Source organism: Lissotriton helveticus, chromosome 5_1 (assembly GCF_964261635.1).
Source record: "Lissotriton helveticus chromosome 5_1, aLisHel1.1, whole genome shotgun sequence".
NCBI classification, from domain to species: Eukaryota; Metazoa; Chordata; class Amphibia; order Caudata; family Salamandridae; genus Lissotriton; species Lissotriton helveticus.
This window is the reverse complement of record NC_136065.1, coordinates 907,939,120-907,962,773: the sequence shown is the minus strand read 5'-3', so window position 1 is coordinate 907,962,773 and position 23,654 is coordinate 907,939,120. Positions and strand designations below refer to the sequence as shown.

At 41.7% G+C, this 23,654-nt stretch overlaps 1 protein-coding gene across 5 annotated transcripts in view; it reads left to right on the top strand.

The window, feature by feature from the left end:
* KCNMA1 (potassium calcium-activated channel subfamily M alpha 1) overlaps positions 1-23,654 on the top strand; it is a 1,543,535-nt gene that overhangs the window by 1,223,686 nt on the left and 296,195 nt on the right. For 2 of the 5 annotated variants that reach the window (XM_078643365.1, XM_078643367.1), the window contains exon 19: positions 22,059-22,352. The exons of the other annotated variants lie outside the window; for them this stretch is intronic. In XM_078643365.1, the coding sequence (XP_078499491.1) occupies positions 22,059-22,352 (294 nt within the window). The remainder of the gene's footprint in view (positions 1-22,058; positions 22,353-23,654) is intronic. 5 annotated transcript variants of the gene reach the window in all.

Sequence of the window (23,654 nt, the reverse complement as noted above, 5' to 3'; positions counted from 1 at the left end):
AGGACCCCTGGGAGTCTGTGACTGTTTTACAAAATTAAATAATATTAAAATGAATACATTAATGCAGTATATTCATTTAAAGAAGTAACATTGAAAATGTGAAAACTTTTCTGTGTTTGTGAATTTAACAAAATATTTTAATATTTGAGCATTTGTTTAGTGTATACTTGTTTGTGCATTGTTTTGAGGTTCTAATCATAGAAACTGCTTAGGTTGGGGTGCCCAACTTCCAATAACGACTCAATGGGGGTCCTCAGATTCAAGTAATGAATCAGTGGCGGTCCACAGAATTCAATGGTTAAGAACTGCTGGTGGAGATTGCACAAACAATGGGGCGCTGGATTCATTTTCCTTGGCATTTGCAACAAAGTAACGACTTCCTTGGACTGTGCACATGGGAGTTTTGCTCCTGATCCTGTCTAGGCAATTACACATTGCTCCTACCTGAAATTCTAGTAGTCGAGAGTATTGGGTTTCACAAATTTGCCGCTTATAACCAGATTTAATTCAATATCTGTGGTGAAAAAATCTGAGAGAGCAATTGAGCAAGCAAGATCAAGTTCCCATTCAATCAACTTTAAATTGAAATTTGTAGCAAAAGCCCTTCAAACCAAACTGTCTCCAGGTATGAATACCTAGAGTGAGATTCACCAATAGTTATACTTGGTGTCCATGTGCTTTAAGGGATGAGGGTTTTTAATGAGACTTACAGAAAGGACAGGCAGGTCTTTATTTTGAAGGACTGTTTGCATATGATGGCTGTGCCACCATCCAACTTATTTTATATTCTGAATGTATTCCAAATTATGCTTTGAACCACACTTTTTTCCTGTACGAATGTCTCCGGGTATAACCTAAATGAACTTGCACAGCAAAAACATATTGACAAGTAGGAAAATATGTGATTTTACCAAGCAACAAAATCAAAACCACATGCAGTTCTCCATTCCGACATGTATAAATTGTAATGTGCCCGAGACAGTACCACAGCGTGTGGAAACTGCGTTTACCCTAAACTATTAGAAAGGGTGAATACAACGCTAAACTTGGATTCTGAGGTTTAGCTTTCTGCTAGATAAAAAAAGATATGTTGAAAGACACATAAAGTCTTTGGTTTATTCTAAGTTGTGTCTTATAAGATAGATACCAATACAAGAGAAAACTCGTCTAGCGAACATAGCTAAAGCAAGCGGGCGACTTGCACTGTTTTATCGCTCTGCTAAGAAATTGCGTACCATATTTAAAAAACTTACACAACATCTAGAATGGAAAGAAAAATTATTTACCACTCAGTAACAGTACATTTTTAGTTACAGAATGAAGCATGAATAACATTTAATATTGTAACTAGGGGTGGATAGAACTTGCGGAATTTTGACTCTGCAGAGTTACATAAAAACTCTACGATATTCTGCGGATTTCTGCCAAAGGGTGTCAATGGGCAGGAGTAGGCATGTTGTGCTCTGATTTAGCGCCAGTAGTGCATTCTGTCCTGAAACATCAGCGCAAACGGAACAACGCAGTGCGCCAGAGGCCCCAGCTACTTGAGTTGATTTTGCTGCCGCTCCAATAGATTTTCGACTAAAGCAGCAGCCTTCTAACCCCAAACGGTTGCGATGCCCTCCGAGCGACAGGAAATCGCACTAGAGGATGCTCACGTTCACCAACTTACCTTTCTGGAGGTGTGCGTGAGAACAAATTCCACCACGCGGTGATTGGCGAATTTGGCCAGAGCACCACTTTACAAGAGTAATGCGGAGTTGCCAAAATTGAGCGGGTGGAACAGAATATTTTGCCCACCTCTAATCATAATTTTCAACCACAGAAACCTTTTTAGCAAAATTCTTCACTTTCTAGTTACAGAGTTACTCCTCATCACTCCACATGACTCCTAAAATCAAGGTGGATGTGTGGTTATCATGTCTCCTTACTCCCGCCTACACTAATGCATCCTCCTTTTCATTCCTTTGAGGCATCGACCCGTAGGAGAAATATTTTGAATTAATGCCTCTTGACTAATTGCTTTTTAATGGTCTGGATGTTTTTTTTTTTATGTAATTTTGTGCACTTGGGGGAAGATTTACAAACCCCTTGCGCCAATTTTGCGTCATTTTTAACATGGGAAAAGTGACGCAAAAGTGGTGCAAGGGGCTTGTAAATCTGCCCCTTGGGCTTTAGGATTTTGCATATTATGAAAACATTTTGAGATAAAAGGCAAGGCAACCTTATTTATTAAAGTTGCACCAAACAATGAATAGCTAGGCTGAATCCAGGATATTTTTAATATGGGCGCTGTTCTTTCCTAAGAAGGTGCCTGGTGTCTGTTTACCTTCCGCTCTTTAGGTGGGATAAAACTCAAAAGGTTTCTTCTCGAGATGTTGTAAAAAGTTGAAAGTTTAATTGTTTATTTTGGTATGTAGTGGCTTGTTTTCTCTTAAAAGTGCTCGACGAAAGTTGATTTTGCACTCACCCAGGAGAGTCAAAGTTATGCTGCATTCGTGGCAGAAATTTCCAAAAACTCAAAACCAATAAACCTACTTTTCATAAAGCTACTAGAATATACTAATGGCTGAAGAGCAATTGCTTCCTCTGGTCTCACTGACAGTGCAGATTTTGTTTTATGGTAATAGCAGGTAAAAATGCGTCCAACACCCTATTCAAGGAGCCTAAACTGGGAATAGATACAATAATATAGGAATTGCCTAATTGACCTTGCATGACCTGCCATCCAATACAGTTACTTCTATAATTAGTTTTATAAGGATGGGAGTTGGTGATGAGCTGACTTCTTGGCAATTGTTGTGGATCAGTTGGCGATAGAAATGTGAAATGACAGTAAACAGTTATTCATCTTAAGGGACATCTGCAACTGGCACCTTCTACCAACTCTCCAAACTTTCTGACATTTGCATAGAGGGATAGAGGAATAGGTGGATCCAGAGGAGAGAGTCAGGCGAGAACAAGAGGATTATACAGTGTGCGGGCCGTCTTCGGTCATTTGCCAGCGGGCCAACTAGAGCAGACGCCTCACTGCAGAGGGCAGGATGGCGGGATGGGGCTCAAGACCTGAATGTTTTTTGACAGACAAACAGAGACATGCCGTGCCTCCAAAAGCTGAACATCTCACTCTGAAGATAGTCTCCAGCAGCTCTTTCCCTCCTCAACGCGCCCACTAATTTCCAAACCTCTGTATAATATGAAATGGGATAGAACCCGGCTTCTTATTCCATTATGGCCGCCATCGTTCACCGCCCCCATCTGAGTGCAGATGACTCTGCAGTAGAGAAGCCCTCTAGTGGTGTTTGGAAGTCTTAGCCCCTGGAAAGTCTCCTTGGGCTCACTGTTGGGTGGGGATTTTCCAATAGAGCTACAAGGAAAGTATTACGAAGTGACATGTACCTTTTATACGGTATATGTGCAAAATAGAGTTAATGCAAAAAACATTTAAATGATTCTGACTTCCTGTACCATGCGCTTTGAGGAACATCCATTTGTAACCCAAGAATGACTAACCCGTGCCTCTTGGTCCTGTGTTTCACTTCGTTACTTACTCAAGCATAGGAACTCACAGGACTCTCTCCTTCAGACCTATGTGTAGAAATATTTTCTCTCAAGAATTGGCGGGTTATTAATTCATCAATTGTAGCTTGAAAAGAAATATATCCTTGAATTTGTTGACCTACACAAAGGGCAATTGATGCCAGTTGAAGACGCTGTATATTGTGAGACTAAGACTAGGTAAAACCCCTGTTTCTTGTTTTTCTGCATCCATGAGCAAGTCTGGGAAAGCAACTAGCGTTCCAGACATCTCTGTGTGTCGCACTGTGTCACTTTACTGGGCCTTGCGGCTGGAGCGGGAAAGAGCCTGGTACGTGGAAGCGGAAGCCACAGGCGTGGAGCTAAGTCAAACCGACACGCTCTCAAATGTTCAAGCCTGGCTGATGATTGTTTACATTAACAAGATTATGTTGCAAGCACAACTTACAGATATTAGGGCAGGCAGCCCGACATGCTGGTGGATGTGCAGCAGGACCTCAGCCCATGGCGAGGAGGGATACATTCTGTGGCGGTTGCAAGGCCGGCCCTTTCACTGCACCAACCTGAGCAAAGTATAGGAGTTGCTATAGAGTTTAGTGTTGAGCAGCACACTGATTATTTCTTCTTAGCAAGATGCAGAAGAGGTCAAGATGGAGTTCTACCAGGTGTGAAATCTAACTGTAGTTCCACTGACCTGGCCTCATTAGGATATACTGCTTTAAAGTGCCTGGGCGTTGTAGCTAGGGATAGATCTGTGCATGCATTGCAGTGCACTGACACCGCCGCAGTACATTTATGTGCACACTTTTTGTGAAGGGTATGGGTGGCTGCCCCTTCAGACTGTTCTCTCAGCCATGAGGAATCCTAATTTGCAGCTCCACAGTTGCTATGCTCACCATTAAGTCTCATTTGTTTGTTCTAACAGCAAAAGAGGCAAAGACTTCATTAGCCCAAAACCATCTCCCTAGGCCCAATAGCACCATCCGACGCAGGCTGCGGTGACGCGGGTGCAATCTGCATGAATGCATCTTGTAACAGTGCCTCAATGATCGCCTAAAAGGGCTAGACTTTTCTTAAAGCTGCAGTACTCCCTGAATTGGATTATAGTTGACCTATGATGGACTCTTTTTAACCCTTTTTATTCTTCCACTGGTGTTCCCAACCCGTTTTGCTTGTTTAATGTATGCATTTGCACATCTTTTTAAATTTAGAATAAGAGTGTTTTCTGTTGACGGTGTTTCAGAACCAAAATGGCCTCCAAGCAGTGCGTAATGTGGATATCGATAACAAGACCAAGATCAGTTTGGAAACTAAGGAATCTGCCATGACAAGCTAATACCTTGCCATTCTCCCGGATATCCTATCTGCGTAACATAATAAAATGGGAGTGGTACATTTGCAGAGATATACATTTCTTTCATGTGATACCGAAGGATGCACCCATCAGACCTTTGGGCTATTGTAACAAGTTAACTAATTCCATTGAATTTGTTCTCATGCAGAATATGAACAGTTGGCTCTTAGCTTCAGTTGCTGCATTTGACATTGATACACTTTATTTATTCTTAGTGGTCACCAGAGTGCTCTAAAGCATTGTGAGGCCAATGCAGCTCATCAACGCTCATTAAGCATGTGTTGTGGTGGCGTTCATAATATTCTGTCATGCATTTGTGACATGGGTAGGTGAACTATGGCAATCATAGGCAGACCTCTTCAGCATTTGTGTTGGTAGTCTCAGTACACATATACACATGGAAGTGAAGCTCGCTGTTGTCTAGCGTGAGGTCTATTAAAGATGGGTATCATGCTCTTTGTCAAGCGGCAGAGTGCTATAATGCTGCATCGGCTCTCTACCTGGTATATAAGCTTACTGGTTTTCAGGTCCGTCAACATATCACTTTTTGATATGGTTACAATATTATCATACAGTGGCTACTATTGACTTCTCAGAGGCACTGACCTGGAAATCACTGTACGCATGTGTGGGGCGTAGGTGTGTGTATGGGTATGTGCCTAGGAACAGATTCAATGTGGCTATATATAATTTCATTTTAATAATATACTAATTTATTGGACCACTACTTCTTAGAAACATTCCAAGATTATTACAAGTGCAAGCAAATTTATAACATGCACACAAACTAGCTCAATATCATAACCAACATGTAATAAAGAAGGACTATTTTAAAAACAGTTCTTAAGAATTTCCGGACTACAAAGATATCGGGGAGCCCAAAAGAAAATGAAAATAGAAAGCTAGGTTGTCTGACCACACCCTACTTTTGCCTAAAATATGCCACAGATAGATTTTTATTGGACGCTGCAAAAAGTGCCCTTTAATAAAAACAAATGTGAAAAATGTTAAAGGCGCTCACCCAGTGGATCTGAACTTACTTCAGTGACAACCTGAGTAAACGGCGTAAAAACAGCAATAGGAGTGAATATTAACTGGCTCTCCACCACCCTCTGATTTTTGAACTTATGTCATCTACGTAGACTTCTTGTTTCTTACATTAGCAGCATTTCCGTGGAATTAGTTATTGTTTGCCATATATTTTAGAGACATCTTGGTGAGAACCATGTACCATTTGATACCCAAAGCCTCATCAGTAACTCCAAACATTTTAAACAACTTTTTTTAATTTAGCGAGAGGTTGCAAGACCAGCTAAAATGTTCCTCCATCTTCTCACGGACCGGCAGTGCACTTATTTTCCTTCCATTGTAGTGTAGCTCCTATTTTCCCAATAGGCTCTGCGCATTGGAATAGTACCTACAGCAGTAAAGGCCTAGGCCAGACGTTAACTAGGTCTACTACTGTCGATGCTAGACTTAATTTTTGGGTTTGCCAGCTAAGCTCAGAGTTCGCTAGAAACTTTCTCGAATGTTCAAGGAAGGATTAACTCCCCTGATTAGACAAGAAGGGATTTAGTTTCTGACAACCATAGAACATGACAACTTTGCTCTCCCCTAATCAAGAGTCAATCTCAAGAGTCGTGTGAGCACAAGGCAATTATTTTACTCAGTCAGTACGTGCATTCTTAGTCTCATCAGAATGTAGAGAAAAGGAAGAGACGGGCGTGTTCAATAAAAGATGTTATTTATTGATCAGTCTCTTTTCTCGTACAAGAGAAATGGATCGATATTATTGCAATACTTATAGTTAAGTAAAGTGCATACATTAAAAGCAATAGTATAAAATAATACTGTAAAAACATTGATATGGTTTCTGAGCCATATGATGTTTTAAAATGATTAAAATATATTTACATACACATATACATTTGACTAAACGTGCTCAACTGGTGTTTCTAAATACGCCTACCCCGTGTACCTGACCTAAGTCTAATACGTGGGCGGGAATAGAAAGTTACAGTTTAAGTTAAGTTTGTTTTTGCCAAGTGAATAACTAAAGAATTCTCTAGGAGGGGTTATTCAGTTCTGTACCTGGAATTTAGGATGAATGAGGAATGGTATCTCTTTCTCTGCTCTCGATATTCCAGGCTGCCTGCGAGGGCTGCCCGAAAGCGCCGGTGCTGGGTCTCTCGGCTTGAGATAGCAGCGCGTCTCTCAGCGCGTCAGGAAGGCGGGGCTGCTGCCTGCGGGGTCTGCTTCTGCTCTCGGCTTCGGCAAGTATGGCTGCTCCGTCTTGTCACCACGCGTGTCTTTGCATAGGGCAAGGTCGGCAATATTTATACCTTAAAGGTGCCGGGATTGACGTAAGGATGGACATAGGTACGTCAATAAAGATGTCATACGACTTGCTCGTTAGCACATTCTTTACTAAAGTTCTCTGTGAAATCAAAACAATGGCCGCACGGATTATCCAGGTTGTCATAGGTTTGATTTGTTATGAGAACGTCGTATGCCTTATCAGGGGCTGGAGGAATGTCGCTTGTCTAATTAGATCTCAAGCGTTATGACCTAATCAGATAACACGTTCCTGTGCCGTAGTGTGACTGCGTCAGATAACGGTATCTGCATCATGGGGGATTTCTTGCCTCATGGGCTGACTGTTAGTTAACTAGCTAGGTAGTTTAACCAGAATAGGGTCAGGAATAGGGGGATCGATTCAGAACCTATAGAAATACACGACACCCACTCCACGCTAACTATGGTCATATCTACTAATCTATGCATAGTATAACATAGTACAACATACTATAGAGTATAGTGTATACCTTACCACCCCAAAATACATAAATGCATTTTGAAATTTTCAAATATACTGAAAAATTGCAGTCATATATATTGTATGCACTTAAGCTATGAATTAAATGCAAAAGTAAACACGCATTGTTATGCATTATTGCTTGTTGGTATATGAGAAATACACATGAAATGGCTCTTAATATGGCTATACAGAAAAAAAGTCGAAACCATTTCATCACATAAAATATATTGTGAACATACCAGCGGGCAGCTAAAGTCTATATAAAGTCTATAAAGTATCTAAAAAAATAGAAATCTTAGTTCTCTAGGAATAGTTTCTTACTTTAAGCAGAAGGTCAGTGTCCCGGGGAAAAAATATATAGAAAAATATTTTAAGGGCTTGCTGAAAAAGGTTGCTGTCCGTGAACTGGATTGTAATTGTTCATGTGACTTTATTTTTTAAGTTGAAGGCCGGATTCAGGGAACGCCGTGTGCGAGTTTACTCAAAAGTCTCTATTTCTGTTCCGGAGAGAACATCATATCATTCAGGCTTTCGAAAAAACTGTCAACAGCTTCATGGGAAAGTTCCACTAAGTCGGAAATAGGGGTAACCATGCATTCATGCGCATGATTGTCTGCATTGACATTCTGATTTGCATTGCTGACAGAAGGGCGTACCTGTTCGATGTTGCTTTCATCTTGAACTTCACTACTCTTCAATCGCAGTGGTGAAGATTCCAGGAATGCCGTCATCAGAATTGGCAGCCTTTGAGGGCAGCACAAAGCGTGAACCTTGGTAGGAACCAGCAGTGTATCTGCATCCACCGGCGCATCCGATTGTAGTGTCAGACAGGTGTCTAACACGCATTCTTCTCCGCATAGCAGACACCTTAGTACAGGTAAAACACACCTTTGCCACATTGGTCGAAATGATAGAAACCAAGTCATGTTCAGGTCTCTAAGCCGGGAGAGTCCCAGGATTTTTGATATCCGGTCCCGGTATCCAATGGCTAGGATCGTATCTTCCATTGTCGCGAGAGTTTGATCTGTGACATGGGTTGCCATATCGAAAAATAAGGACTAGGAATAGGATTCCTGCAATTAGTCCCAGGATCAAGGGAAGTCCGCCAAAAATCGAATGGACGAAATCTGGAAAAATACCCAGTATGGCTTTGAATGGTGTTAATGCCATCGAAAATACTGTCTTAAATACCTTTGAGACCCCTGTGGTATCAGAAATATTTAAGATTTCGCTCAGGATTTCCGCGAAATGTACGGGGGAATTGGTTGATAATAATGTATGTATCTCCGCAGTCGTCCTTGCGACTTGTAGATCATACGTTTCTTTTGATGACGTGAGCCTTGTAGGCGTCTGAAGAAGCACTGTTTTCATTCTGCTTAAAGTGTCTATTCGAATAGAAGTAATTTTCAAACCGGGCCATGCCCTTGCCTCCCTGTCTGGAAAGGAGCTGGGGAACAAAGAACGTCCACAGCACTTGACCTTCGCCGTCGTAGTGACGAGATAAGGAGTCCCGGGCATAAGACTACAACATCTGCGGTCTACAATAAGAATGTAACTCCCATTATAGAGTCTTTGAAAGAATGGTTCTATTTCAGTTGCAGGTGCGCCTTGCTGGTGACATGAAAGGTTGTATGAATTCCCTTCACAGGCTCCGTGCAAACTAATACCGTTACACAGAAGCGTGCCGCTTAGTGACATAGCACAATTGTTGCCACTAAGAAACACTTTCTGTCCTTTGTTACTGACACATGCATGTGAATAGGGCAGGTTCCAAGTTGTTTTAAGGTACCCCTTTCCCAATTTCTCGTACATGCCAGCCTGTATATATTTTTGGCAGTATTGAAACCTGAAGGTTGAGATTGGAATATTTATGATTCCGTGGATTATCCATTCACTGACAGGTCGTTCTGACATTGTCAACGGTAATCTTTCTAGTTTTTCAATGCTCAAGATTGTATAATCAGCACCCTTCTGCGCCATACCGATTTGTCTATCAGTAAGGTTAAAGATTTGGAATAGTGACGTAGTGTTGATTAAACGCCAAGGCACATAGCCTGAACGCAGATTTTGTAACGTCCAGCCAAGCTGTACGATAGAACGCAATTGTGACTGACCATGTTGTAATAACAGTAAGTCTTGCGATAATATATCGATTGCTGAAGACACAATGCTGTCCAATGAAAAAATTCTGGAGGACAGAGTCATTAACCCATTGTCCACTACAGAAAGTGATTTTTCCAAATTAATACGATCAATTTCACGTATTCTCTCTGCTGTTTCAATTTGAGTAACCTTCCAGGCCTCATTGTATGCTGCATATACAGAGGCTGCTATGAAACGCTTTTGACGCTGTTTGCGTGGTCCCATTATGAAATCACGCAAGTCAGCACCATCAGTAAGTAAAGTTAGGTGTTGCTTAATTTCAGGCAGTGTGGAAGACTGTAGCCATTGAAGGCATAATTTGCCCACACTGTAGGTTGTTATTATCCCTGGGTGATGTCTTTGGGGATATCTAGGGTCTGGCCTGGTCATTTTGAAACCCTGTGTTTTATTCAGGAATCTACCTTGACAGTTATTTGTATCTGTGGGCCAGATCAACCATTGTTTCCAATCAGGATGTGTTCTGTTTTGGTTAAGTATATGGTTTATGTCTATTCCTTCATCTGTATCAGAGTTATTGCTAAACATTGTTGGCTTTGGAATAGACGGGTTATTTAAATCTTTGATTTTGGCTAAGCCAAGACAGGTGGTTTGTTGAACAGTGTCATTTAAAAATATCATTTGTTCTGGGATCATGCAGGCTCTAAACAAAGCTTCTATACCCTGTACTTGCCATTCTTTTGTACCCCAAACACTTTTCAAATCAACATTTTTGTCCCAATAATCGAATCCAAAAGTATTCATTTTTTCAAAGAATGAATCAGAATAAATCAATTTTGTGTTGGTTATCATGGTTTTGGTCCCTGTCTTGTTTGACAATTTATAATAAAATGTTTCAGCATTACTAGTGTTAAAACCTTGAAAGTATGAATATTTGTCATAAACGGTTCTAGAGCTCCCTTTTGGAGGTGTAGCACAATGTTCCCATTGATTAAAATTTAAAACATTTCTAGGTTGTGCAGATTTATGCAAGAAATGGTTACCATAGTGGTTATAGCAATACATACTATCATAATTTGTAGAACCTTGCAAATAATCATGTTTTGTAAATTTAGCAGACATTACTAAGTCAGACATCATATTGTTTATACTTTCAAAGTCCCAATCATCAGCAAATGAGTTTGGTTTTGCAAAGTCACTCAAAGAGATCTTAATTTGGTGTGGATATTTCAGGATCTCGACCGGACCATAAATTTCATAGTCAGTGTTGTCCCAGGCTACCCCACCAGGTATTGGAATTGCTGTGAAGTTGGCTGAAGAAAGTTCTGAAGAAAGTTCTCTTTTCTCGACGTGTGAAGATGTGTGTGGTTTGAGGACCAAGTTGATGTTCTGACTTGCTGTGTCCATTTTAGCATATTTTCCCTCAATGAAGCGTCCCAAAGTAAATACCATGATGAGCCAAAGTATGAGGATAAATGCACCAAAACCCACCCAAAATTCAATCCATGGAGAAATCAGATATGTTTCTTTTAGTTGTTTCAAAAGTTCCTTCGCTTTGTCTTTAAAGGATTTTGATGATGGCTGTGTCTTTTGTTCGCTGAAGCCTTCAGAGGAATCATCGAAGTTGATGAAGTAACCGGATGCAGTTCTGTCAATTGTTTCAATTGGTTCAGGATTTTTGTTTTTTGCATTTTCACTTGGTACTTCAGTATAGATTGGTGTGTCTCTGCTAAATGTCTTTATTTGGGTTTTCAGAGGTCTAAGTTCTATTGCATTGTTGCATAGTCCTTGTTGTTCTTCTGTAGGCGTTTCGAATGTGATGAGCCTCTTTGTTAGGACCTCTGTACTGGTAGCAAACCTTGGTGTTCTGCTACTTATTGGGAGTCCACTTGGCCTACTGTTTGTTATCGGCCACATGTTGTGGTTTTACCAGGTCGATGGATACAACTCGGTTCTCCTTTTTTCCAGCAAGTGGCGGTAGTACAACTGATCTTGTCCCGTTGACAGACAAGACAGGAACTGCTTTTCTGTAAGAAGGCCCAAATTCCTTCTTTACCGCGATCTTCTCCCTGACTAGATCCCCGACTTTTGGAATCCAGACAGGTCTTGCTGGGACAGGTGGTGATTCTTCAGTGGTTGTTGGCTGTTGTTTCAACTGTATGTTGCTCAGGTCTTTTCTTGTTTTGTTTAAGTCCTGCAAAATAGCCAAACGGTCTTTGACATCAAAGCTTTTTTCTGTTACCACTGAAGTCTGACTATCAAGGTCAGAGATCAACATCCTAGTTCCGAATAATAATTCGTACGGACTGAATCCCTTCAGAGAATTTCTTGGCAAGTTATTTAGACTACGTTGGACACTTATTAGATGTTTGACCCACCCAGCTCCCGAACCTAATACCTTTGCCGTTATAGATTGCTTTATGTCACGGTTTTTTCTTTCAACAATTCCGTTCCCCTCAGGGTGAAATGGACAAGAGTACCGCAATTGCACGCCCATGCTGACCATGGCCTCCTTATAAGCCCGAGAGCTAAAAGCAGGACCATTGTCCGAATGCAGAATGCCAATTGCGTATGTGCCGATAAAGACCCGCAAATCTTTTATAACAGTTCTGGCGTCAGCCGTTCGCTGGGGCCACATCCATATGAATCTCGTGCATGAGTCCACTGCGACCAAGATATATTTATAGTTACCATCCCTTTGTAAGGGACCGCAGTGGTCTAGATAAACACAGGCTAATGGTTTATCCGAGATTAGAAGGGGCGTCTGTGCTGGACGTCTCACAGTTGATACTTTCATTTTTTGACATATTTCACATGCTAGAACATAGTTCCTTGTTTGTCTTCTCATTTGTGGCCACCAGTATCGCTGTTTTAATAATGATACTGTGGCTGAGACGCCAGCATGAGTAGAAGCAAGCCCTTCGTGTGCCGCTATTATTAGTCCTAACCTATGTTCCATGTTTGGAATTGCCCTATCCCCCACTCCAGGGATTTGAGCAAAAGGAACATTGTTTGCATCCGTTATGTATGAGTATTTTACTGGAAAGCCTTTAGGGAGTGGTTCTATCGAATCCTTTTCTGAAGCGCTGACAGCTTGTAATATTTCACTGTCTATTTTTGTTTTTGACCGGGTGACGGCAGCTACGGAAGCCGTTTGCACAGCTGCCTTCGCGGCCTCATCAGCCAATGAATTCCCTGCAACGTGAACGCCATCACGTTGATGACTCAGTGTATGTATCACGTGAGTCTTTGGTAGTTCTTTTTGTAAAAGAGCTACTTGTTCCCAGAGCATTTTGTGCTTGATTGTGCCACCTTTCGCATCCTTGAAACCATTTTGAAGCCAGATCTGCAAGTATTCATTGTAAGATTGAACGCAATAATACGAATCGCACACTATGAGTGTGGGGAATTCTCGATCCGTATTTTCAAGCGCCATCTTGAATGCTAGTAGTTCAGCTCGCTGAGCTGTACAATCTCCTAGGGATTGTGTTTTAGTTAGGTTGGTTTAAATTTCCCTTCGTGCCAACGACCTTTAACAATCGCGCACGCAGCACTGTAAGCTTGTTTACCCCCTACTGCGGGTTGTGCTGATCCGTCTGTATATATTATACAGCCGTATTGGTCTAGAGGCAGAATTTCGGTTGGCAGAGGACATTCGAATTCATATTGTAGAAATTCTTGTGTTTTTAAGTAAGGATCAAATTCGTACACCACGTCTGTTGCAGCAAGAGAGTTAGCCCATTGTATCCATCTCGGATGGAGTGCTTTCGCATTTGGAATGCTTGCCTTTGTTACTGCCTCTAAGGCTGGTATTGGTGTCACGATTATTATTCGTTTACCTTGTGCCAGGGCTCGTTCTTTTGCTATAGCTGTCTGTGTTGCTGTAAGAATTTTTTCCGTTGGGCTAAATTTCATTTCAGCCTTAGTGTACAAGTGTGATTTGAATGCAATTGGTACCTTTTCTCCCTCATTAGAGGTCAGGTATGTGAATCCGCATCTCCCTGGGATGACTCGGATCACAAGGTTGCGTGTATTATCACGTGTTTCTAATTTTGTCTTAATTAGCATGTCTGTTTGTAAGGATCTCAAAATGTCTGTGTGTGTTTGAGTCCAACTTGATCTTTTAAAATCTGGTTTAATTAGATCGTAAAGGGGTTTGACCCTTTCTGCGTAATTTGCAATGTAAGTTCTTCCGAAATTTAGGAAGCCTAGAATTGACTGTAGGTTTTTTAGTGTTTTAGGAGCTTGGATTACGGCACATTTCTCTAGGAAATTGTCTGCCAGGCTTTTGCCTTCACTTGATAACTCATATCCTAAGAATAGGACTGTCAGATGGGCAATTCTGGATTTTTTGAAGTTGAATTTGTAACCCTCTGCAGCGAAACCAAGTATTATGGTGTTCACTCTTTTCAAGTGAGTTTCCAAGTCATCATCTGTTAAGTAAATGTCATCGACATAAGATAATGCTTCATCATCATATAGTTGTAGTAATTCTGTTACTCTTGCTGAGAATACCCCCGGGCTGTTCTTGTACCCCTGGGCTAACCGACAGAATTGTTTTTGAGTGCCATTTACTGAGAAAGCTGTTAAATATCTGCTCTCTGGTGCTATGTTTTGACAAAAGAACCCGTTGGAGATGTCCAAGGTAGTTTTGTATTTTTTGCGCACTATGTTATTCATTAGTGCAGCACTGTGTGAGTTTTGCACTGCAAAAGTTTTGCAACATGTGTTAAGGTGTCGGTAATCCAAAACTAGACGATATGAATTGTCTGGTTTGGAGACCGGAAACAAAGGATTGTTCATTTGTGAGGTGCAAGTTTCAATCACCCCCTGGTATTCTAGCTGATCTAGTATTTCATTTACTTGTTTTTTAGCTTCTTGCTTAATTGGGTACTGCCTTTGTGCAGTTGGTTGTGATTTTAACTGGACTTTGTGAGGAGGAGAATCCTCATCCCATCCTACATGATTTTTATATAAAGCAGGTGCTAAGGCCACTGCCCACTTTCTAGCAAGTGTGTATTTTTTATGAATCGGGATTTGATTCGAGAAGGCAGGCATAATTACTTCTTCGCCATGAGGGCACTCCCTGACAAACTCTGGTGGCCAGTCTTTTTCAGCTAAAAGGATGTCATAACCCTTTGAGAGGTTATCCCAAAATAGTCCCCTTATTTTCCTAGTCTTATCTCCCTCTATACGTAATGTTATCTCGTATATTTTGTGGGGCTTGCTAACTCTGGTATCTGCAGTTTCCACTTGAAGGTATTCATTCGTGTCCACTGTCTCCAGATGATTCATAAGGACTTTGCGAGCTATGCTCACCTCTGCTGCGCTGTCTAGCATTGTCTGAGCCCACTCTCCGTTTTTCAGTTGTGTCCTCAGTATTCTCGGCATTGTTAACTACCTTGATACTGGCTACCTTCTTTTTTGGAAATTGTGATTTCTTTTTCAGTTGAGCAGGTTCCTTGTCTTTGGACTTGGCGTGCTCTTCTGATCGTCCTCTTCTTTCCGATTTCTGCGAGGAATTCTGAAAAGATTGAGATTGACGTGTATCAATGTCTTGATATCTATCAGGTTTTTTTATATTATCCCTATTTCTAAGGTTATATCTATTCCCAGAGGGTTCACTCTGGGGTGACCTTCTCGGGTTTGGAGATTTCTCTCTTCGCCTAGGAGACCTTCCTCTGGACTGGAATTTCTTTTCTTTGGGATTGGATTGTTTGTTCCCATCCCAGTTCTTTTTTGGTGAATTATTATTATTATTAAAAAATATTTTTTCTGGACTTGTAGTCAGTTGCGGTTTTACTGGTATTCCACCTAGACTATCTCTGCCTAGTTCTTCATAGGATTTTTCTATGATTCTGGCAATTTCAGCTGGTTGGTCTGCTATATCTGTCTCTTTTAACCTCTGGCGGATCGCCACGTTTGCTGCTTCACCCTTTATGTTGGCTAGTAATATAGCCGAGACCTGCTTGAAGTCTTTTAGTAATTTCATACCAAGAGTTAAAGCAGGTTCTGGACCGTATTCATCTTGAATTTGTTTTAGCACATCTGGTATCACCGAAATGGATGGGACACCGTGTGTTTTTGTGTAGATGGAAGCAAAGACTGTACCCCAAGTGTCACAGTCCTCAATGTGTGGTGCGATTCCCATTGGGAGACATATAGTCAGAATCCTGTGTTTTTCTAATGGGGTGGTGTCAGGAAACACCGCCTCTATTTGGGTAATTTTCTGTGCCAACCAGAATGGTATTTGTTCCCGTTTAGCTGGAACTTTACCTAGGCAGGATTGGATGTTCTGTGGTGTAATTTTATTTGTGTTCCCCTGGTGAGGGGTCAGCTGTGGAAGTTTAATCGCTGGCTGAATTGTTGAAGTCCGCATTACATACTGAACTAATTGTCTGTGAATTTTTAGTAGTTGTTTTAGCTGTATTAACAGCTCTGCTGCAGGCATTCTTTCGATGTCTGGATATGGTGTGTATCCGGCTAGGACCGGCCACGTTGCTCCTGGTCTTCCTAAAGGACCGAGCCTTGTAATGTGATTATTATGTTTTAGGGCGCCATCAAATAAGAGCAAATGCTCTTGGAATTTGAGTGGTACTTCCACCTCCTCGAAAGGAGTGTACTCATTAGGAGGTTCCTCTACTTTGTAATAGTGGAAGTACTTTGTTATAGTATTAGCTGCTGGAAAATGTATCCATGTATAGTATACCTCTGTCTGCCGATATTCGTGTGCCTCGATTACGAATATGACTGTGCCACCTCTAGGTGTCAGTCCATTTTCTATAAGTTTTAAGGTTATAGATCTCCTTTTGGCGACCGGAATGAGTATTATATCCGCGTCTGCTGCTTGCATGGTAGCATCAGCATCTGCTATTTCAGTAGCTAATCTAGTAACCTCTCGTTCTTCATCGCTGTCCATTTTGCTGACAGGATGGTATTATGTTTATTTGCAGATCAGGTTTCTTTATGGAAACAGAGATTAGATGCACAATATTTTGGAACACTGTTTATCCTTCAACGTTGACTAGACCAAGAACCATACATAGGAGTTCCCTCTTGCGAGGTTTTGGAGGATATTATAACCTTTCACCCACTCCAGACGTCTTTGGAGTATTTGGGAAAAGGGGTCTGAGTGAGAAAGCACGACTGAGTTACTCTAAATGTCTTACGTTAGTTTTATCGCCCTTTCCAAACGCGTTGGGCGCCATGTAGTGTAGCTCCTATTTTCCCAATAGGCTCTGCGCATTGGAATAGTACCTACAGCAGTAAAGGCCTAGGCCAGACGTTAACTAGGTCTACTACTGTCGATGCTAGACTTAATTTTTGGGTTTGCCAGCTAAGCTCAGAGTTCGCTAGAAACTTTCTCGAATGTTCAAGGAAGGATTAACTTCCCTGATTAGACAAGAAGGGATTTAGTTTCTGACAACCATAGAACATGACAACTTTGCTCTCCCCTAATCAAGAGTCAATCTCAAGAGTCGTGTGAGCACAAGGCAATTATTTTACTCAGTCAGTACGTGCATTCTTAGTCTCATCAGAATGTAGAGAAAAGGAAGAGACGGGCGTGTTCAATAAAAGATGTTATTTATTGATCAGTCTCTTTTCTCGTACAAGAGAAATGGATCGATATTATTGCAATACTTATAGTTAAGTAAAGTGCATACATTAAAAGCAATAGTATAAAATAATACTGTAAAAACATTGATATGGTTTCTGAGCCATATGATGTTTTAAAATGATTAAAATATATTTACATACACATATACATTTGACTAAACGTGCTCAACTGGTGTTTCTAAATACGCCTACCCCGTGTACCTGACCTAAGTCTAATACGTGGGCGGGAATAGAAAGTTACAGTTTAAGTTAAGTTTGTTTTTGCCAAGTGAATAACTAAAGAATTCTCTAGGAGGGGTTATTCAGTTCTGTACCTGGAATTTAGGATGAATGAGGAATGGTATCTCTTTCTCTGCTCTCGATATTCCAGGCTGCCTGCGAGGGCTGCCCGAAAGCGCCGGTGCTGGGTCTCTCGGCTTGAGATAGCAGCGCGTCTCTCAGCGCGTCAGGAAGGCGGGGCTGCTGCCTGCGGGGTCTGCTTCTGCTCTCGGCTTCGGCAAGTATGGCTGCTCCGTCTTGTCACCACGCGTGTCTTTGCATAGGGCAAGGTCGGCAATATTTATACCTTAAAGGTGCCGGGATTGACGTAAGGATGGACATAGGTACGTCAATAAAGATGTCATACGACTTGCTCGTTAGCACATTCTTTACTAAAGTTCTCTGTGAAATCAAAACAATGGCCGCACGGATTATCCAGGTTGTCATAGGTTTGATTTGTTATGAGAACGTCGTATGCCTTATCAGGGGCTGGAGGAATGTCGCTTGTCTAATTAGATCTCAAGCGTTATGACCTAATCAGATAACACGTTCCTGTGCCGTAGTGTGACTGCGTCAGATAACGGTATCTGCATCATGGGGGATTTCTTGCCTCATGGGCTGACTGTTAGTTAACTAGCTAGGTAGTTTAACCAGAATAGGGTCAGGAATAGGGGGATCGATTCAGAACCTATAGAAATACACGACACCATCACTTTCAAATAAATTGTCACTGGTTGAGCCCAACAATGACAGAGCAAAATCCAAGCTCTTTGACTTTTTTACGCATTTGCTTTCCCATATTCAAAAGTTAAAGGGTTAACTCTAAGGGCTGCCCATAAAGAACATGGACGAACTTTACCCAAATATGTCTGAAGCAACGGCACAAAAAGGAACCCACATAATCCATATTAAACCTCCCTAGGGCCAGCAGTGCAGGAAGTATTTTATCGTTTACAGAATAAAAGTGCAAGACCCAATGCAAATTACCTTGGAGAATCCCAAGATATTTATAATCTTGTACTATCTTGACTTTTTGCTTTGCTTGCAGACTATCATAATGGTTAGATAATTCCATCACAATAACATGATAGGTAATTAAGTTGATGGTGTCCCCCCAGTGTAAATGTAAATGTAGTTGAGCTTATATAGCGCACAGCTACCCGCAGTGGGTGTCCCGGCGCTTGCTTAGGGAACCCTTCCTGGTATTCTCCTGTGAGATAGCAGGGTATCCACAAGGTGAAAGTCAGGCATCCCGCCGCGAGGGGCCGTTGTGGAGATTAAGCAAGCTATTGCCCAGAGTCGCAGAGTGTGAACCCGTGAGTCGAGGAGCCACCGGAGCGAGAATTATCGAGTCCGTGGAATTTTTAGCCCAAGACCCGCCGAGGCGGGGAATTGAACCCTGGTCCAGGACCGATCTCAGCTTCCGGGTCTGCTGCCTCTAACCCCTGAGCCACACTTCTCCACGAATGTGGAATCCATGATAACAATGTGTAGATTACAGGAGCGGCCCGTGCAGGTAAGAGCAGTGAGGCGTGGGGGTGGGGTTTGACAGACGAACACAGGGGGTGGAATTAAATAAATAATGAATTCTCCCTCATCGTCGTCTGTCGAAATCTCCCCCCACCCGGTCCCACTGCTCTTACCTGCTTGGGCCGCAGCTGGTATAGCGAGATGCTTATAAGCATCTCATCCACCTTGAGATGGAAACAATGCATTTCATGCAAACAGATCAGAAAATCAGTCCGACATTATGTACTCAACAGGAGTTAAAGTACACGCCCCTGTTTAAAGTCAGCAGGTGCCTATTCTCACCGAGTGTGCACCAGGGGTCGTATTATATAAAGGGCCACGGGTGGTGCAATGGCATGTGCTCCAATTTTCTGCAAACCCGTAGCAGTTTGGTATTGCAGAAGGAGTCCCTCTTTCAAAGGTAGGCTGGGTTCTGCCTGCACTGCAAAAGCCGGACCAGTTGTGTCAAACAGCGAGCCCACCTTCATCTAATGAGCTGCCCCCCCAGACAGGCATGAGTTTACAGCTGTCCTGAGGTCAGCGCACCATCTCTTATAGGGCACACTGACCAGGTTTGCACCTTGAGCACCTACTTAAAGGTGTTCTGCAGTGCACCCTATATAGAATAGGACCACAGGGGAGGTATTGTGTAAAGGGCTCACTGTCGCTGTTTGGGACAATGCCCTCTTTTACAAAATATGCAATACCCCCAGTGCAGACTCTTGGTTGCCCTGGCGAAGGGCATTAGTGACAGGCAAAGTGGCTGTTTGAAGCAGCTGCTCTCTCCTTCACAGAACAGGAAGCACAAGACCTTCTTTACAAAGGGGGGCAGATATCCCAGTCCATACAGGTCCAGTGAGTGGTGTGCATAAAGGGGCCAAATTCATAAAGTAACTTAAAAAAACATGAAGGCAGCATCAAAGTATATAATTACTAGCCAACTTTGACCAGAGAACAGTGCAAATAACTGTACTGCACACAGCACAGAAGTTTACGAAGCAGACATGTGTAGGCTATTTATGCGACTTTTAATGGGTCCAGCAAATTTCAGACTTTTACGCACATACTTGGATTTGTGCCAAAGCCACTATCAATTGAAAATGTATCTAAAATATATTTTAATTTTTAAATTTCTTCCATAGCTGCAATGTTTGTACTTCTCCCCGAGTACCATTTTCAGGCCGCATAACAAAATGCGAATTAGATTATATTAGATCTACGTACACTCTGTAATGCTCCAACTTCCATTTTATGTCACCCCAAGAATGGCGTCTTCTCAAGTCTACATTTTTGGGGGGTTTTAAAATTTATGACAATTGTATGTTTTTTGTTCAAAGTAAATAGTTGGCGTGGCAAGGAAACCTCGAGGGTGGGTTCCTAAAATGCAATTCTAATTTTTCACATAAATAATGACATGCAAAGGCATCGGATTAAAGCTGAAGTATGGTATACCGTGTTTTGGAAGCAGTTTCATACTTTGATCAATCTTATCTATCATTGTATATCCTCCGATTCTCAACCAAAAGGCCAAACAGATGAGTGTTCCATTGGTTAAAAAATGACCAAACGGCCACCCAGATGAGAGTTCCATTAGTTAAAAATGACTATCATCTTTGACAAAAGGCTACTAATTTTCATGAACAATTTCAATGTTGCTTTGAAAGTCCTCACCTCATAACTAAAAATGTAGACCCTCATTATTAGTGGGCTGGATTTCTCCCCTTTCAATCTCACCACCCATCCCCAGAGTTACTGAAATTGGGATGCCTGTAATCTGGGTGGGTGTAATTAACAGGGTTTATAAGTGGAACCCTAAGGTTCTCCTAAGAAAGAAAGCACTACTGGGGGAATGAGTAATTCTAGGTCGAATTCCCCCGGTGAATCCTGACCTTCCCCCATGATTACACTCAGAGATTCCATTTGCTTTCAGAGGTGTTGCCACAGTTCTCAAATTTTGATGGTGCTACTGCCTGCTGGTAGTTGCTCCTTTGGAAGTAAGGGGCCGTTCATATTGACAGCCTTAATGCTTTAAATATTTTTCAAATCTGTTAAATCTTCGATACATTTGCATAAGTGCTTAAATCTTGATAAGCAAGACGGACATTTAATTATGCAATCGCATGAAAAATGTATGAAAATCAGTTTCAGAAGATTTGATTTTCAAATTACTCAGTGAGTATTGAAAATATGACAGTATGATTGCAAGGGAAACACTTGTAAACAATTTAACCTATTCTGAGTCCTATACATTTTAAAGTCTTCAGCCTGTAGATTGTATATTGTCAAAAAGGGGTCTGGTTTGCAGGCAGCACAAATCCAGCTGTAGATATCACATAGCAGGTAATCCTGCCTTCATGAGCATTATTCAATTAAATTGACTTTGGTGTAATCCTATATTGGTAAACTTTCACCACCACATAGAGAAGTGGTAGGTGTTAAATTGCATTCTCTACCTAGACAGCATAGTGGTTTGAAGCTTAGTCATATTGCTTCTAGGCCTGTCAAATATGTGGTCAGTCATTAATACTTATGCTCTGCTGCACTTCCAGTCCTGTATTTTAGTCTTTGAGAACTCTACGTGGTATGGGTGTTGAGATGAAGTTGCTAAGATGTTGATTCTCTTCAAAGGATTGTGTGATGTGTTGCAGTCTACCGAGGCAGCTTATGTGTGCAAGGTTAGCTAAAGTCATTCAAGAAATTCTACTTAAAGCGAATAGAGCACTGGTGTGATCAGAAAGTTGGGTTGCGGTTGTGTTTTCTCAATTAACCATTCATCCAGGTGCCTTTATACCCATGGTTTGCAAACAGTGCTTGCCTGTAATAATTCATTCAATTTACCGTTGTCTTTTTTCTCCCGTTGTTCAGCTCCAAAGGCCATGGCTAGACCGAGTTTCCCCAAAGGCTCTTTTGAATTCCAGAACACGAACGCAAACTCTCAGCTCGGCACCATGCTCGGCGGCGGACCTCCTGAGCCTGTTCGGCTTGTCAATAACCGCAAGGGGAGCTTATTTCTTCCCAGCAACCCCTCTTTGCTGCACCTCCACTTGATCAGTTCTCCTGAACAAGGGCGGTCTACCTACTGTAGATTGCAACGTGCTCTCAGCCTCCCTGTTAAGTACCGATTCCACTCCAAGCATTCCAGGTGGAACCAGGATCTCCGTAGGTAGCCCCTGAGATGGATGCATAGGACTGTCCAGCTAAGTTTGCATGACTTACTCCTGTTGAAATTCTGGGACAGCCCACATTATACAAAGCACAAGCCTTAAATTATAGTCCATATTAAGCAAATAGGAGATGATTCACTATATTACAGACAATATATTGCATGACTTCGTATTGCTTCGACTACATCAACCTACCACTACATTATAAGATAGTTATATATTTACTGTTTATAATTCCACTTATAATAATTGTCCCAAGGTAATTTTGGGTGGAGCAAAGAATGGACAATATATACCTCTCTTACAACAGAGTGATAAGTTGATTTGACGGAAACAATATTATTGTAGATCGATATTAAAATCAATGACATTGTGTCACACGGCCAGCAAATGCATTACTAGTTTCCCCCTTTGTTGAATGATCCATGCAGCTGTGCTGTAAGTGTTTTCAATACCAGGGCAGTTACTGGTTATGCCTAAAAAATACCTACAAAGGTTGATATGACACCAGGTCACAAAATATGAAAAAAACAGTAAGCAGTTACTGGCTCAGTCAATTTGCCAGAACTGCAGGATTGGTTGATGTCAAAATAAATTACACCCTTTGGCCAGTGCTGATCACAGGATGCCCATGCAAAACATTCTAATAGAGTTCTCCTAACCAGCAAGTTAGACATCATTGTAACCACTATTTAAAAGCCCAAACTAGTAGATGGATTAGGTAAAAAACCTCAGAGTTTGGCAGAATTCGCAACTCGAAGATTTGGCTGCAGGAACAAGAACCTTTTGGTTGCAGTTTTCTACTTCAGAAGGTGCCCCTGCCGTGCAGGCAATGGCCAACTGATGACTGTTGCCCAGAGTGTAAAGAACCACGGTGCTCTTTCTGAGCCCTATGGCAGTCACTGACCTTCAGAAACACCGGAAACAAGTCGAAACAAGGCTAGGGACTGAATGACAAGGTGACTGCGTCAGTCTCAAATGCTAGCACTCTTGGGCCATATCTTGTTGGCTCTGCACAGAGCCGGTCGCATGCTCTTTTTACTTGAGGTGTCTAATGTTCAAACATGTAACTTGGAATTTCCGATTTAATTGAGTTAATGCATGAACTTTAAATAGAACAAATTGTAAACGGTGGCAGAGATTGGCTCCCTCTTTTTCCGACTTGTTGTGTCTACAGTTTACGCATCAACTCCGAGAAATTCCGAGTTATATGATTGAACTTCGGACACCACAGGAACAAAAAATTGGCGCTTGAATCTGTGCAGAGCCATCATGGTCCTCCCCCAGGGTTCCTGCC